Source organism: Eutrigla gurnardus (genome assembly GCF_963514095.1).
Source record: "Eutrigla gurnardus genome assembly, chromosome: 18".
Lineage (NCBI taxonomy): Eukaryota > Metazoa > Chordata > Actinopteri > Perciformes > Triglidae > Eutrigla > Eutrigla gurnardus.
The window spans coordinates 535,039-548,657 of NC_139929.1; the positions used below are offsets into that span (position 1 = coordinate 535,039).

The 13,619-nt window shown below is 52.9% G+C and overlaps 1 protein-coding gene across 1 annotated transcript; it reads left to right on the top strand.

The window, feature by feature from the left end:
- Window positions 1-453: 453 nt before the first annotated feature.
- LOC311029171 (activin receptor type-2B-like) lies at window positions 454-12,706 on the top strand. Its single transcript, XM_084034171.1, has 11 exons — window positions 454-1,108; window positions 8,106-8,316; window positions 8,782-8,888; window positions 8,980-9,128; window positions 9,474-9,617; window positions 9,710-9,853; window positions 10,657-10,805; window positions 11,007-11,121; window positions 11,198-11,336; window positions 11,497-11,627; window positions 12,033-12,706. Exons 1-11 carry the CDS (start codon window positions 1,057-1,059, stop codon window positions 12,252-12,254), a joined length of 1,563 nt encoding a protein of 520 aa, XP_083890297.1. The 5' UTR covers window positions 454-1,056; the 3' UTR covers window positions 12,255-12,706.
- Window positions 12,707-13,619: the final 913 nt, after the last annotated feature.

The window sequence follows — 13,619 nt, forward strand, 5'->3', positions numbered from 1 at the left end:
ATCCTGGACTCTGAGACTGACCCTGGACTCTGAACCTAACCCTGGACTCTGAGACTGACTCTGGACTCTGAGACTGATCCTGGACTCTGAGACTGACCCTGGACTCCGAGACTGACCCTGGACTCTGTACACATATATATGTGTATATGTATGTGTGTATACATATGGTTTTAATCATATTTCACATATTAAACAGAATAAATATCAGCCACTATTTCAACATTACTATGGTAACTGACAAAGTGTCTTTTTCTGGAATGGTTTAATTTAAAAGTAGACAACAAACAAACAATCAAAAACAACAAACAACAAGACAACAAACAAGCACACAACCTGTCTGTCAACCTGTCTGCCAACCTGTCTGTCAACCTGTCTGCCATCACGTCACAGCAGCATATTTACTAACAGCAGTCATCCTTATCTTTTCTCGTGGACTTTAAACTGGAGGTGTTTTATTTTGAAACAGGAAGCGGCTGACGTCAGGCCGCTGCGTGCAGCTTGACACGTGATCGTGGCTGCGTGTCCCCAGCAGCCCCGAGCAGAGAGAGAGGACGGGCGGTGGAGCGAGCTGCACCGAGAGAGAGGAGAGACGGGCGGAGGAGCGCTGGTCTGCGGGCTGATTTCACACCGACCACCGCCTCTTGTGGGGCTGCTGGGGGGACCGTCAGGGACCCGAGACCGCCAGGGACCCGGAGCCGCCGCTGCTGTCCGCCCCGCATGGATCCGGATCCGCTGGGAAGTTCTCCGTAGAGCCGAGCGGGTCTGGTTCGTTTAGGAGGAGGAGACTGGATTATTACACACACACACACACACACACACACACACACACACACACACACACACACACACACACACACACTGCACACAAAAGCCCGGTGGACTACAGTGCCGTCCCGGGGCCCGGGGCCTGCGGGTCGTGGATTCTACGCAGCGTCCCTCTTTAACTGGTCTTTTAAATGTTGGAGGACCCGAGGGCCAGCAGGACGGAACCCGAACCCAGCAGGACGGAACCCGAACCCGGCGGCGCAGCGGCGACCGCCTCCGACTAGAGGGACTATGTGGCCCTCCTGGCCGACTTGTGCACTTCTGCTGGGAACTTTGTGTGCAGGTAAGATCTGTTTGTTCTGGGGGGTCGGGTCGGGTCGGGTCGGGTCGGGTCGGGTCGGGGGGGGGGGGGGGGGGGGGGGGCAGGTTGCAACACCGCAGCCTGCAAACAGCAACACAGCAGAGGGACCCCGCAGACATGATGGAGGTCTCGGCAGCATATGGGTTTAGAGCTGGAGCGGGTCCTGGTCTGGGCTTATTGTCTGAGGCGGAAAGGTGGTCTGAGGATCCCTCAACGTGTCCTCGTTTTGCTCCGATCGAGTCTCGCTGCGGGAACCTGATCATCTGAGGACACCACCCTCCCCCGTCCTCTCCCCCTCCTCTCCCCCCCTCTTCGAGATCTGGTCTGCAGGAGTCACTTCAGTCCAGCCTGCGTTTGCTTCTGGCTGTCAGGTGTATGTGGCTGCAGCCGCGCACACACATGCATGTGCGCGTGTGTGGCTGCAGCTCCATTGTCTGCACAGGCATGCGGGCGGATCGATCCCCGATCAGCAGCGCGGGAACCGCCTCGCGCCCCGCCGATCAGCGGACACGTTTCTCTCTCCGCGTCCTCCTCAACAATCTGCGCGCGCCGTCTCGGTTCGCGTCCACGCGCGTTTTTACTACGGGTGGATGAATGAAGCGGCAGCAGCTCGCTGTGCGCGCCCATGTGGCCTCGTAGTAGTGGCGAGGAGGCGTGTGCGCGTGCGTGCCGGGAGGAATACTACACGCGACATATGGCGTTGTTGTGGTAACGGCAGGTCCGGTGTGTGACCCCCTGTCGCCATGGAGACGTCCACGTTAACGACCGCGGCCTCAGTGACGTTGATGTGTCTGTAGTTCACGTGACCCTGTCTCACATACACATGTCGTCATCACCAGCTGTTTATATGTGTGATTCCTCTTGTTCAGCTGTTTGCTTTCATAATTCCATGTATTTCCCCTTAAAGCTGCATTCTCTCTGCTGGCCACCAGGGGGCGACTCCTCTCTGGTTGTATAGAAGTCTATGAGAAAATGGTCCTACTTCTCTCTGCTGGCCACCAGGGGGCGACTCCTCTCTGCTTGTATAGAAGTCTATGAGAAAATGGTCCTACTTCTCTCTGCTGGCCACCAGGGGGCGACTCCTCTCTGGTTGTATAGAAGTCTATGAGAAAATGGTCCTACTTCTCTCTGCTGGCCACCAGGGGGCGACTCCTCTCTGGTTGTATAGAAGTCTATGAGAAAATGGTCCTACTTCTCTCTTGATGTATTATCTCAGTAAACATTGTAAACATGAGTTTATGGTCTCAATCTCTAGTTTCAAGTCTTCTTCAATCCAGCATGATGTTCATTTAGTACATTATGGTCCATTTAGAGTCCACCAGACCAGAAAGCAGGGGATGCCTTAGGGGGTGGGGCTTACCTGCTGATTGATAGGTAGCTACCAATGCTAGTTAGCTACTAAGATGACTTTAACACGTAGCTGTAAAGTTGACATGGAATTATAGAAGCTAACTTTGTTAGCAGCTTCACACCAGAATCCACATGGATCCAGATCCAGTAAGGGTGCGGGCCTGCCGCTTGTGTTCATCAGATCCACCCGTTCCGCTCCTCCACAGTCCAAATATGGTCACTTCCTTCTAGTAGTTGCAAAGAAACCAAGATGGCGACGGACAAAATCCCGAACAGGAGGCTTCAAAACCTGTGTGTGTGTGTGTGTGTATTGATTAGGAAGTGAAGCTGAGCAGAAGAAGCGCTTGTCTTCACCAGCAGCAGATAAACAGTCTCTTTTTGTTCTGACTGTATAAACGCACACGCACACACACACACACACACACACACACACACACACACACACACACACACACCCTGGTCGTGCTGATCCTGTTTCATCATGTGACAAGTTGTACTTTGTCACGGATCAATATGTGTTCTAATCAGCAGGCAGGGGATCCTATATGGATCCTATTTGGATCCTATATTCATCCTGTATGGATCCGGTATTGATCTGCCTGGTCCTGGTGTTGGCGTTAGCTTCCAGGGCCCCCCTGGTCTTGGATCTGAGCTGAAGGGGCTTCTGGGGGAACCAGCAGAATCTGGTTCTTTAAGGCTCCGTTTATTGATGAACACATCTAAAGTAAATTTCTATTGATTATGTTGTGAATCTTGAGGAGTGTCAGACAATAAGACCAGAGAAGAAGATGATCTGACTCGCTGGTTGTTTTTACACAGAACAACATCCCAGCACTGTGTTTCAAACCGTCCAATCAGAGGGCAGCGTGCTGGTCGTGGTGGAGCAAGCAGTAAATGGCAGAGTGTCGGTCTGCATTGTGTTGGTGCCTTGCTGTGACAGATGGGGGGGGGGGGGGGGGGGGCTCTCTTTCATTGACAAACTGACAGCTCCCAGGACCCCCCCCCCCCCCCCCCGTCTCCCTCGAGGACCGGTGGAATCACTCTCTCTGCTGCCATTTGTCCGGGCTGGGGGGCCCGGTCTGGTCTTGGGGGGCCCGGTCTGGTCTTGGGGCAGATGTTGTCTCGACAACAACAACAGGCTCCCTCTCCCTCTCCCCCTCTCTCACTCTCTCTCTCTCCCTCTCTCCTGATACTGTCTGGACTCCTGTTATCAGCTGTTAAAACGAGCACGCTCAGACTCGTGCACGCTCAGACTCGTGCACGCTCGGACTCGTGCACGCTCAGACTTGTGCACGCTCGGATTCGTGCACGCTCAGACTCATGCACACTCAGACTCGTGCACGCTCGGACTCGTGCACGCTCAGACTCGTGCACGCTCGGATTCGTGCACGCTCAGACTCATGCACACTCAGACTCGTGCACGCTCGGACTCGTGCACGCTCGGATTCGTGCACGCTCAGATTTGTGCACGCTCAGACTTGTGCACGCTCAGACTCGTGCACACTCGGACTCGTGCACGCTCACACATGTTTTTTCCAGACTCTTTGAGGTCTACAGTAACATTCCTCTATCAGTGAGACAAGACCAGGTCCTTAAGGGGACATTGAGGGGGTTTCAAGGTTTCATTGACGGGATTCAAGGAGTCCTTGAAAGGATTCAAGGAAAACCCTTGAATGGGTATTGGAAGAGGGTGTGGGGGAGTGCCTAATTGGTCCTTTAGTGGACTTCTGCCTAATTTTGGGTGTTTCTTGAGGAGTTCCAGTGCTCTGAGGTTTGATGGGGGGACTCACTCAGTACCTTAGTCCTTCTGGGTTTTAAAGTGATTCCAAGGCTATTTGGGGGATCACACTGTCAGGGTCTTCGTCCTTCAGGGTTTTTTTTAAGGAATTCTAAGGTTAGGTTCATTCAAAGGTGATTGAGGGTTTTTCAAGGGTTCTGGCACAAACAGGGTGGGTCTTAGACTGGAATCCAGGGTTGTTTGGTGGGGCAAAGCCACTTTAATGTCTTGTCTTTGTCTGGGTTGACGTTTACAGGGTGTTCCAGGGGTTCTTGATGGGGTTACAGTATTCAAGAGGGCTTGTCAGTGGCTCTTAAAGGTTGTGGTCCTCATTTACAGCCTTCAGAGTGTCCTTGATGGGTCCAAGGGGATCGCCTTAATTCTTAAATGTACTCAAATGTTATTTCCTGGGCTTTGGGGTCACTCTGAGCAGTCTTTTAGGGGTTCTTTCTCGAGAGAAATCAGTTGTCTCTTTATCAGCATGGTTTCTCCTGCGGGTCCTATGGGTCTAAGACGGGTCCTACGGATCTGAGATGGGTCCTACCGGTCTTAGACGGGTCTGAGACGGGTCCTACGGGTCTTAGACGGGACCCGGCAGCTGCTGGACTCAAGGAGCTGCAGCCGTTTTAAATATACAGACAGATTCCACTACAATGAGCAGAATGTGTTGACCGTTCCCATGGGAACAAGCTAACAGATGGCCGCTGGTTTAACGAGTGATCTGCAAAAAGCATGAGCACCCAAACATACGGAGGACTCGACGAGGTCGCCAAGACCGTTTTTAGGGGGTCCAGAGTGTAACATGACCACAGCTTTCATTGTAAAAACTTTATTGATCCTTTTCATAAGGTCAACACGTTCAATCGGCCTCAGCTGTGTTTACTGATCCTCCGCTGACGTTAGCATGCTAACATGCTAAACCAAGATGGTGGACGGCGTGCTTGCCGTCTTTGTCTTTGTTTGTCTCTACGACAACGAGGACGAAGTCTGCCGGTCTGAGAGCCGTCAAGACGGAGAGCCGTGATGGATGGCACTCATACTGTGTGTGTGTGTGTGTGTGTGTGTGTGTGTGTGTGTGTGTGTGTGTGTGTGTGTGTGTGTGTGTGTGTGTGTGTGTGTGTGTGCGTGCGTGCGTGCGTGCAGAGAGCAGCTCTCTTCCTCCCCCTCTTATCGTTTTCACAGAGAATCATTCAGCAGCATTGTGGCTATAAATAGAGGCTGGGTGTGTGTGTGTGGCGAGGGGAAGCCCGGTTCGGGATCCAGCTGGACCGCGTCCAGGTCTTGGCTGAGAGTCTAAACGGCCTCAAACTAAATAAATCTGTTCAACTTTGACGAATTCACGACGGAGTCATGACATCACTTCCTGTCCGGCAGCATGGGAGGAAGTGACGGCTGGTCGCTACGGCCCAACTTCCTCATTTCATGGGCTGCGTTTCGGATCGCATGCATTTGCGCCGATGCATGCACAAGACTTGAGAGGATCCGCCGGAACTAAACACGCCAAGTTCCCACCACGTCAAGTCGGACACAGGTGCACTTCACGGAGTTTTTTTTTTTTACTTTATTAATAATTATATACATAACAAAAACTATCGAGCCAGGGGAAACTTCACGGATTGCACAAAGAATATGGCCTGCTCAGTGACGCTGGCTTTCTTCGTCGCTGATGAATTCGAGCCGAGGCCAAGTCATGTGACAAGTCGCAAAGGGAAGTTATCACCAGCATTTGTGACGTTTTTTTCCCAGAATGCCTTGTTTTGCGAGGCAAATGCATGCGCATGCATGATTCGAAACGCGCCTCTTCTGTCTGTCTACTTCTTGTCCATTGACTTCCTGTCTATCTACTTCGTGTCTATCTACTTCCTGTCTGTCTACTTCCTGTCTGTCTACTTCCTGTCCTCCTACAGCTTTCTAACGTCTTTCTGGGAGTTTTTCTGATATTGATGAAATAGTGACATTTAAGTTCCTGTTAAAGTATAATAATAGTAATAATAATAATACAAATAATAGTAATAATAAAAAATGAGCACATTGATTTATTATTAGTTTAAATAGTCTGAAATCCTAGTGGAGCCTGAAAGCAGCACCGTTGAGATTAAACTCGTTAATATTCTGATCAGCGACGTTGTCACTCGTGGTCATAACGTTTATTTATCCTCCTTCATGTGAGCGTCACAAAGGCACACACACACAGGCATCTGGCAGACCAGACCGTGTGTGTGTGTGTGTGTGTGTGTGTGTGTGTGTGTGTGTGTGTGTGTGTGTGTGTGTGTGTGTGTGTGTGTGTGTGTGTGTGTGTGACCCCCGACCCTCGTGTCTGGAGCTCACAAAGGCTCTTAATAATGTGCATGTGGTCATTTTGCATGATAAGGTTTCTCTCTCTCTCACACACACAGACACACACACACACACTGAGCATCCATGTCATCGGGAGGTCAGAGGTCAGACACTATAGACATGTTAATGTGTGTGATGTGATTATGTTCTGCATCTTTTCACAGCGAGCCTCCAGCTGTCTCTCGTTCTCAGCAGGCCGTGTGAAAATGCGTGGTTGCCGTGGTAACGCTGGTGTGGCGGTGCAAGGTCACGGTCCTCTGGACCTGCTGTAGAAGCGGTGTAATCCAGTGTCAGCGAGTCCACGAGTCCCGGCGCCGGTCTCACTGCCCGCTCGCTACTGAGCATGTGCAGACTAGTTCTCCAGCTAGCTAACATTAGCAGTTAGCAGCACACTCCTGTTGGCTAAATCACAACGCTTACGGCTAACGCTAACTTTGCATTCAGTTCCATTGTGATGCGTTCAAGCTCCACTCAGTGTGTGTGTGTGTGTGTGTGTGTGTGTGTGTGTGTGTGTGTGTGTGTGTGTGTGTGTGTGTGTGTGTGTGTGTGTGTGTGTGTGTGTGTGTGTGTGTGTGTGTGTGTGTGAACTTTCTGTAACTCGCTGCTCAACTTTTAATTGAAAAAGAAGTTGGACTAAATGTCAAGTGACACACACACACACACACACACACACACACACTGACAGCTGCCTGGCCCATTAGCTCACAGATCACCATGGCGACCGCAGTCGACCTCCAGAATACTGATGAGGGTTCAGACGAGGTACTGCTGCTGAGTACTACTGCAGTACAGTGAGTGTACAGTGGTAGTATTACTGCAGTACAGTGAGTGTACAGTGGTAGTACTACTGCAGTACAGTGAGTGTACAGTGGTAGTATTACTGCAGTACAATTAGTGTACAGTGGTAGTATTACTGATCCAGGGCCGTTTACTGGCTGTGGTCTTCCTGGTTCTGGAGGATCCTGGTGGAAATGTGTCATTTGTGTGTGTGTTGTCTGTGTGTGTGTGTGTGTGTGTGTTGTCAGTGTGTGTGTTGTCAGTGTGTGTGTTGTCAGTGTGTGTGTGTGTGTGTGTGTGGGGGGGGGGGGGGGGGGGCAGTGAGTACTCCCACATTTCCGGTTGCCTAGCGACCATTAATGCACAGATTGGCTGTAACATCTGTCACGGTGAAGCTGCCAAATGCAGCGTCTCTTCCTGTTCCTCTTCACGCTTCAACTTTCTACAGTACATTTAACAAGTACAAGTACACGTCTGAGATACTTGTACTTTCATGTTATACTTGCTTCCTTTTATGTCTTTATTCCGCTTCGTTTTTCTTATTGTGGTTAATTATCTCTTTACTTTTAATCTGTGAGGTTAAAATGGTTTAATGAATCAGAAACATGTTGATATAATAATAATTATAACAATAATAATAATATAATAATATAATGATAATATTAATGATAGTAATATTATTAATAATTAATAAGGTCAGGTCTGGGCTGATCACCTGGTGGCGTGTGTGTGCTGCAGGGCGGAGCCTGGCGGAGGACGTGGACACCACAGAGTGTCTCTACTACAACGTGAACTACGAGATGGAACGGACCAATCAGAGCGGAGTGGAGCACTGCGAGGGTGAGACAGGCAAACGGTCTCACTGCTACGCGTCCTGGAGGAACAGCTCGGGTTCCATCGAGCTGGTGAAGAAGGGCTGCTGGCTGGACGACTTCAACTGCTACGACCGGTACTCCCCTTTACTGCATGTACTCCGTATACATGTACTTCATATACCTCACATACACTCATACTTATACTTCATATACTAATAGTGATGATTGACTGGTCTGCTGTCAGACGGAGGTTTAGACTCCATCAATGAGAGCCGCTCCACATAGTAGACCTGCACAGGGTCCAGGTAGTACTGCTCCTACTGGTAGTAGTACTGCTGGTACTGGTAGTAGTACTAGTATCAGTTAGTTGAAGGCCCCAGGCTTTGAACTGACAACCTTGTGGTCTGGGTTCATAAGAGGTCCTGGTCTGGGTTCTAAGAGGACAGACTTGGTATCCCAGAAGGCTTTGCTCTGCTGGAGGAGCAGAATTACGTGGTCTTCGGTGACGATGGTTGGTCCAGGTCTGATGTGGACTCCAGGTTAGATGATCACTGACTGAACATGGTTTGGTCCTGACCCTGACCCCCCTGTCCCCCCAGGCAGGACTGCGTGGCCACCGAAGAGAGTCCTCAGGTCTTCTTCTGCTGCTGTGAAGGAAACTTCTGTAACGAGCGCTTCACCCACCTGCCAGACGCCACCGGACCCCGTGAGTCCTGACCCCCTTCACCTTAGGTCCCCTGGATCCTGGTTCCGTGTTAACTGGTCCTCGTGTGTGTGTGGGATGTGTTTCCTGTCAGTGATCAAAGCCCCGCCCCCCAGCGCCGGCGTGCTCAACGTGATGGTCTACTGTCTGCTGCCCGTCGCTGCGCTGACCCTCGTCCTGCTGACCGCCGTCTGGATGTACCGGCACCGCAAACCCCCCTACGGACACGTGGACCTGTCCGAGGTACACACACACACACACACACACACACGCACACACACCCCTACGGACACGTGGACCTGTCCGAGGTACACACACACACACACACACACACCCCTACAGAGACATGGAGGAACTCACATGTGGGGTGACGGGTCCCTCTGGTGGCGCTGTGAGGAACTGCAGCTGTGTAACAGAAACCAACTTAAAGCTGATAAAGAATAATCCTCAGCAGCAGCAGCAGTGCATTGTGGGACGTTACGGTTACGAAGTCAGCATAAGAAAGTATCTAGATGAAAGCTAAGGGGGCATGTTTGGGTCCTGATGTGGTCTAAAGAGACCTCCTGTGTTTCACCTGTGATCCTGCAGGATCCTGGTCCTGCTCCGGCCTCCCCCCTGCTGGGTCTGAAGCCGGTCCAGCTGCTGGAGGTGAGGGCCCGAGGACGCTTCGGCTGCGTCTGGAAGGGCCAGATCCTGAACCAGCACGTCGCCGTCAAGATCTTCCCCATCCAGGTTCAGATTCTGGTCTCTGCTGGATCACAGCTGCTGTTTGATGTCTGGAAACTTGCTCACATCTGCTCCCCCCCCCCCCCCCCCCCCCCCAGAACAAGGAGTCGTGGGAGACTGAGACCGACATCTTCGTCACTCCAGGAATGAAACATGAAAACATCTTGAGGTTCGTCGCTGCAGAGAAACGAGGGAATCAGCTGGAGGCCGAACTCTGGATCATCACGGAGTTCCACGAGAGGGTGAGGAGAGGAGGAGGGAGAGGAGGAGGGAGTGAGGGGGAGGAGGGAGGAGGGTGGAGAGGAGGGGGAGGGAGGAGGGTGGAGAGGAGGGGGAGGGAGGAGAGGAGTGGGGAGAGGAGGAGGGGGAGGGGTGAGGGGGAGGAGGGAGGGTGAGGAGAGGAGGATGGATGGAGGGGAAGAGGGGGGAGAGGAGGAGGGAGGGAGGATGGGAGGAGGGGGGAGGGAGGGAGGATGGGAGGAGGGGAGAGAGGAGTGGGGAGAGAGGAGTGGGGAGAGGAGAGGAGGAGGGGGAGTGGGGAGGCGTGAGGGGGAGGAGGGAGGATGGGAGGAGGGGGGAGAGGAGGGAGGGGGAGAGAGGAGTGGGATTGGGGAGGCGTGAGGGGGAGGAGGGAGGCAGAGGAGGAGGGAGGGAGGGAGGGAAGGGAAGGGGAGGGGAGGGAGGGAGGATGGGAGGAGAGGAGGAGGGAGGGAGGGAGGATGGGAGGAGGGGGGAGAGGAGGGAGGGGGAGAGAGGAGTGGGGAGAGGAGTGGGGAGGGGTGAGGGGGAGGAGAGGAGGAGGGAGGATGGGAGGAGGGGGGAGAGGAGGGAGGGGGAGAGAGGAGTGGGAGTGGGGAGGCGTGAGGGGGAGGAGGGAGGGGAGGAGGGGGGAGAGGAGGGAGGGGGGAGAGGAGGAGGGGGAGTGGGGAGGCGGAGGAGAGGATTGGGAGGCGGATATTGGTAAAAGTTTTCTGGTGATGAAGTCGGATCGTCAGGATCCAGTTCCAGGACTGGATGCGGTCCTGATGTAGACCTGTTCCTGCAGGGCTCCCTGGCCGACTTCCTGAAGGGGAACATCGTCAGCTGGTCTGAGCTGTGTCACATCGCCGAGTCCATGGCGTGCGGTCTGGCGTACCTCCACGAGGACGTCCCCCGCCTGAAGGGGGAGGGGCCTAAACCGGCCATCGCCCACCGGTAACACCGCCGCCACACAACCACACAACCACACAAATCACTTTTAGTGATGCCGGTGTTTCACCACCAGATGGAGACATTTAGAAAAGAGAATATTTATATATTTATAAACTTCTAATTCATGACTGTATTGATCCAGTCCTGGTCTTTCTGGTCCTGGTCCTGGTCTCTCTGACGTTTTGGTCTCTCTGTGTCTCTCAGGGACTTTAAGAGCAAGAACATCATGCTGCGTTCGGATCTCACCGCCATCATCGGTGACTTCGGCCTCGCGGTCCGCTTTGAGCCAGGGGAACCACCGGGGGAGACGCACGGCCAGGTGGGCTGCCGGGCTTGGGGGGGCAGGTGTGTGTCTGTGACCCAGACCACGGCTTCATGTGTGTGTGTGTTTGCAGGTGGGGACCCGCCGCTACATGGCACCTGAGGTTCTAGAAGGCGCCATCAACTTCCAGCGAGACGCCTTCCTGCGTATCGACATGTACGCCGTCGGCCTGGTGCTCTGGGAGCTGGTGTCCCGCTGCAAGGCCATCGACGGTAACGCACACCTGTCTGTTTACGCATATTTAATGAGTGTAGGCGGAGCCAAGTGGCTGTGTGTCCTGATCCTGGATCACTGATCCTGGACCAGAAAGTACCTCTACTGGTTCTATATACATATTAACGTGTTGTTGGTGTTGGGGCGGTCCGCTTGCAGGCCCGGTGGACGAGTACATGCTGCCGTTCGAGGAGGAAGTGGGTCAGCATCCGTCTCTGGAGGACCTGCAGGACGTCGTGGTTCACAAGAAGATGAGACCGTCCCTCAAAGACTTGTGGCTCAAACACAACGTGAGTCTTCAGAGTGTTCATTCAGACTTCCTGCTTGTGTCCTTCTACGCGCTTTTATTTTGAAAAACTACTTCTCCTAAAGATTTGTAGGTTTAAAGTGCTTTTATTTTGAAGCCTACTTAGCTCATGCTTTTATTTTGTTATGTTATCATATTGCCTTCCTGTTCGGGCCGAAGCGCAGCTTCGTGACATCACCGTGGAGGTCTGGGCCCACAGCAGCGAGACTAAGAGCCGGTCCAGGGCCGACCTGAGCCAGCCCTAAGTGTAAGGGTTAGCCCTGTTGGCTCCGTGGACCGCCCCTCTTTGTAACAGTCTCCATAGTCATATCTAACACTCGATCCAGATCAAGTTCTTGAGTTCCTGTTGTTCAGACTCCCAATGTAACCACTTCCTGTCCGTGTGCAGGGTCTGGCTCAGATCTGTGAGACGGCAGAGGAGTGCTGGGACCACGACGCCGAGGCCCGGCTGTCGGCCGGCTGCGTGGAGGAGCGGATCTCCCAGGTCCGCCGGCTGATCACCTCCATCACCCCGCCTACCTCCGACCACCATGGCCTGCTGGTGTCCTCGCTCCCTCCCGTCACCATGGTGACCAACGTGGACCTACCACCCAAAGAGTCCAGTATATGAGGAGAACAGGACCAAGACTTGTTGTGGAGGCCTGATGTTACTGGCGAAGCTCAGTTCAACTTCCTGTGACAACGACCGACATGCGCACACACACACACACACACACACACACACCATCTCCTCTCAGTGGATTTTGGACCTGGACCAGGACGCCGGCGTGGAAGCAGCTGCTACTCGACCTCTCCGGACTCTTTCTTTGATTCTTACCAGCACTCGTTTCCTCTCAGACTCATTTGTGTCTTTTGTTGTTTTGAACCAAACGTGTGTGTGTGTGTGTGTGTGTGTGTGTGTGTGTGTGTGTGTGTGTGTGTGTGTGTGTGTGTGTGTGTGTGTGTGTGTGTGTGTGTGTGTGTGTGTGTGTGTGAGACACACAGACCAATAGGAAACCGGCGTGACGGCGTTCAGGTCCGACTCAGTGAATGCTGTCGTGTCTCCAGGTACCTCAGCGACGACTTTCATTACCTTTTTACCATTTTTCCTCTGGATCTGGAGGGATCTACCGGCAACTTAGCGGCTGTGTCCCCTAGCAACCACCGAGCAACCACCTAGCAACCACCTACCATCAGCCCGGCGTCGGGATGTTTTTTTTACTACAGTGCTGCAGAACCCTCGTAGGAACGCGACGACTGTTACCGACTCGACGGCGTTCTCTTCATACAGCAAACCTTCGGATCCAACGGGTCGCATCCAAACACCAGACAGGAAACAGGAAGTGAGGTCAGGGGGACAGGATGGACAGTGTTCGGGTTCCCTCCCCTCCTTCTTCTTCGGCGGTTTCGACTGACGACATCACTTTTCAGGAAGCGCGAGGCGGAGACGTCCGGCGTGCAGAGATCTGATTGGCCGAAGGCGGCTCGACCGCAGCGTTCTGGTTGGCTCGGATATAAATCTTCTCAGGTAACCAGGTCTACAGGGGTCAGAGGGGATTCAACAAGGCCACCGCCAGGTGGGTGGGGCTTATCTGAGGGTGCTCAAAGCCTATTGGCTAATATGTAAATTTGCAAGGCACCCAGACAAGGGGGCCACATTAGACCCCCAACAAGGTGCAAGACCTCATAATGCATAGACGATTTATGCATTCAGGTGTGTGTGTGTGTGTGTGTGTGTGTGTGTGTGTGTGTGTGTGTGTGTGTGTGTGTGTGCGTGCGCGTGCACGCGTGCGTGCGCGTGCACGCGCGTGTACAATGTGAACATGTGATGTTTTTTCTTTTTTGGACTTGATTTAGATTTTCTACTGTCCGTGTTGATTGTCTCATCTGCTTGTGTCTTACCTGGAGGTCAGTGAAGGACCTGTGACCTTTGACCTCCGCAGCAACGTTACCTTCCACACACAGGAAGTCAGACACGCTGACGACGTTTACAGGC

Bases quoted from the DNA above. Each gene is read 5' to 3' on its own strand.
- LOC311029171 (XM_084034171.1), top strand. From the start codon at position 1,057: ATGTGGCCCTCCTGGCCGACTTGTGCACTTCTGCTGGGAACTTTGTGT. The intron at 10,806-11,006 runs GTAACACCGCCG...TGTGTCTCTCAG, and splicing joins AAACCGGCCATCGCCCACCG to GGACTTTAAGAGCAAGAACA. The intron at 11,337-11,496 runs GTAACGCACACC...GTCCGCTTGCAG, and splicing joins CCGCTGCAAGGCCATCGACG to GCCCGGTGGACGAGTACATG.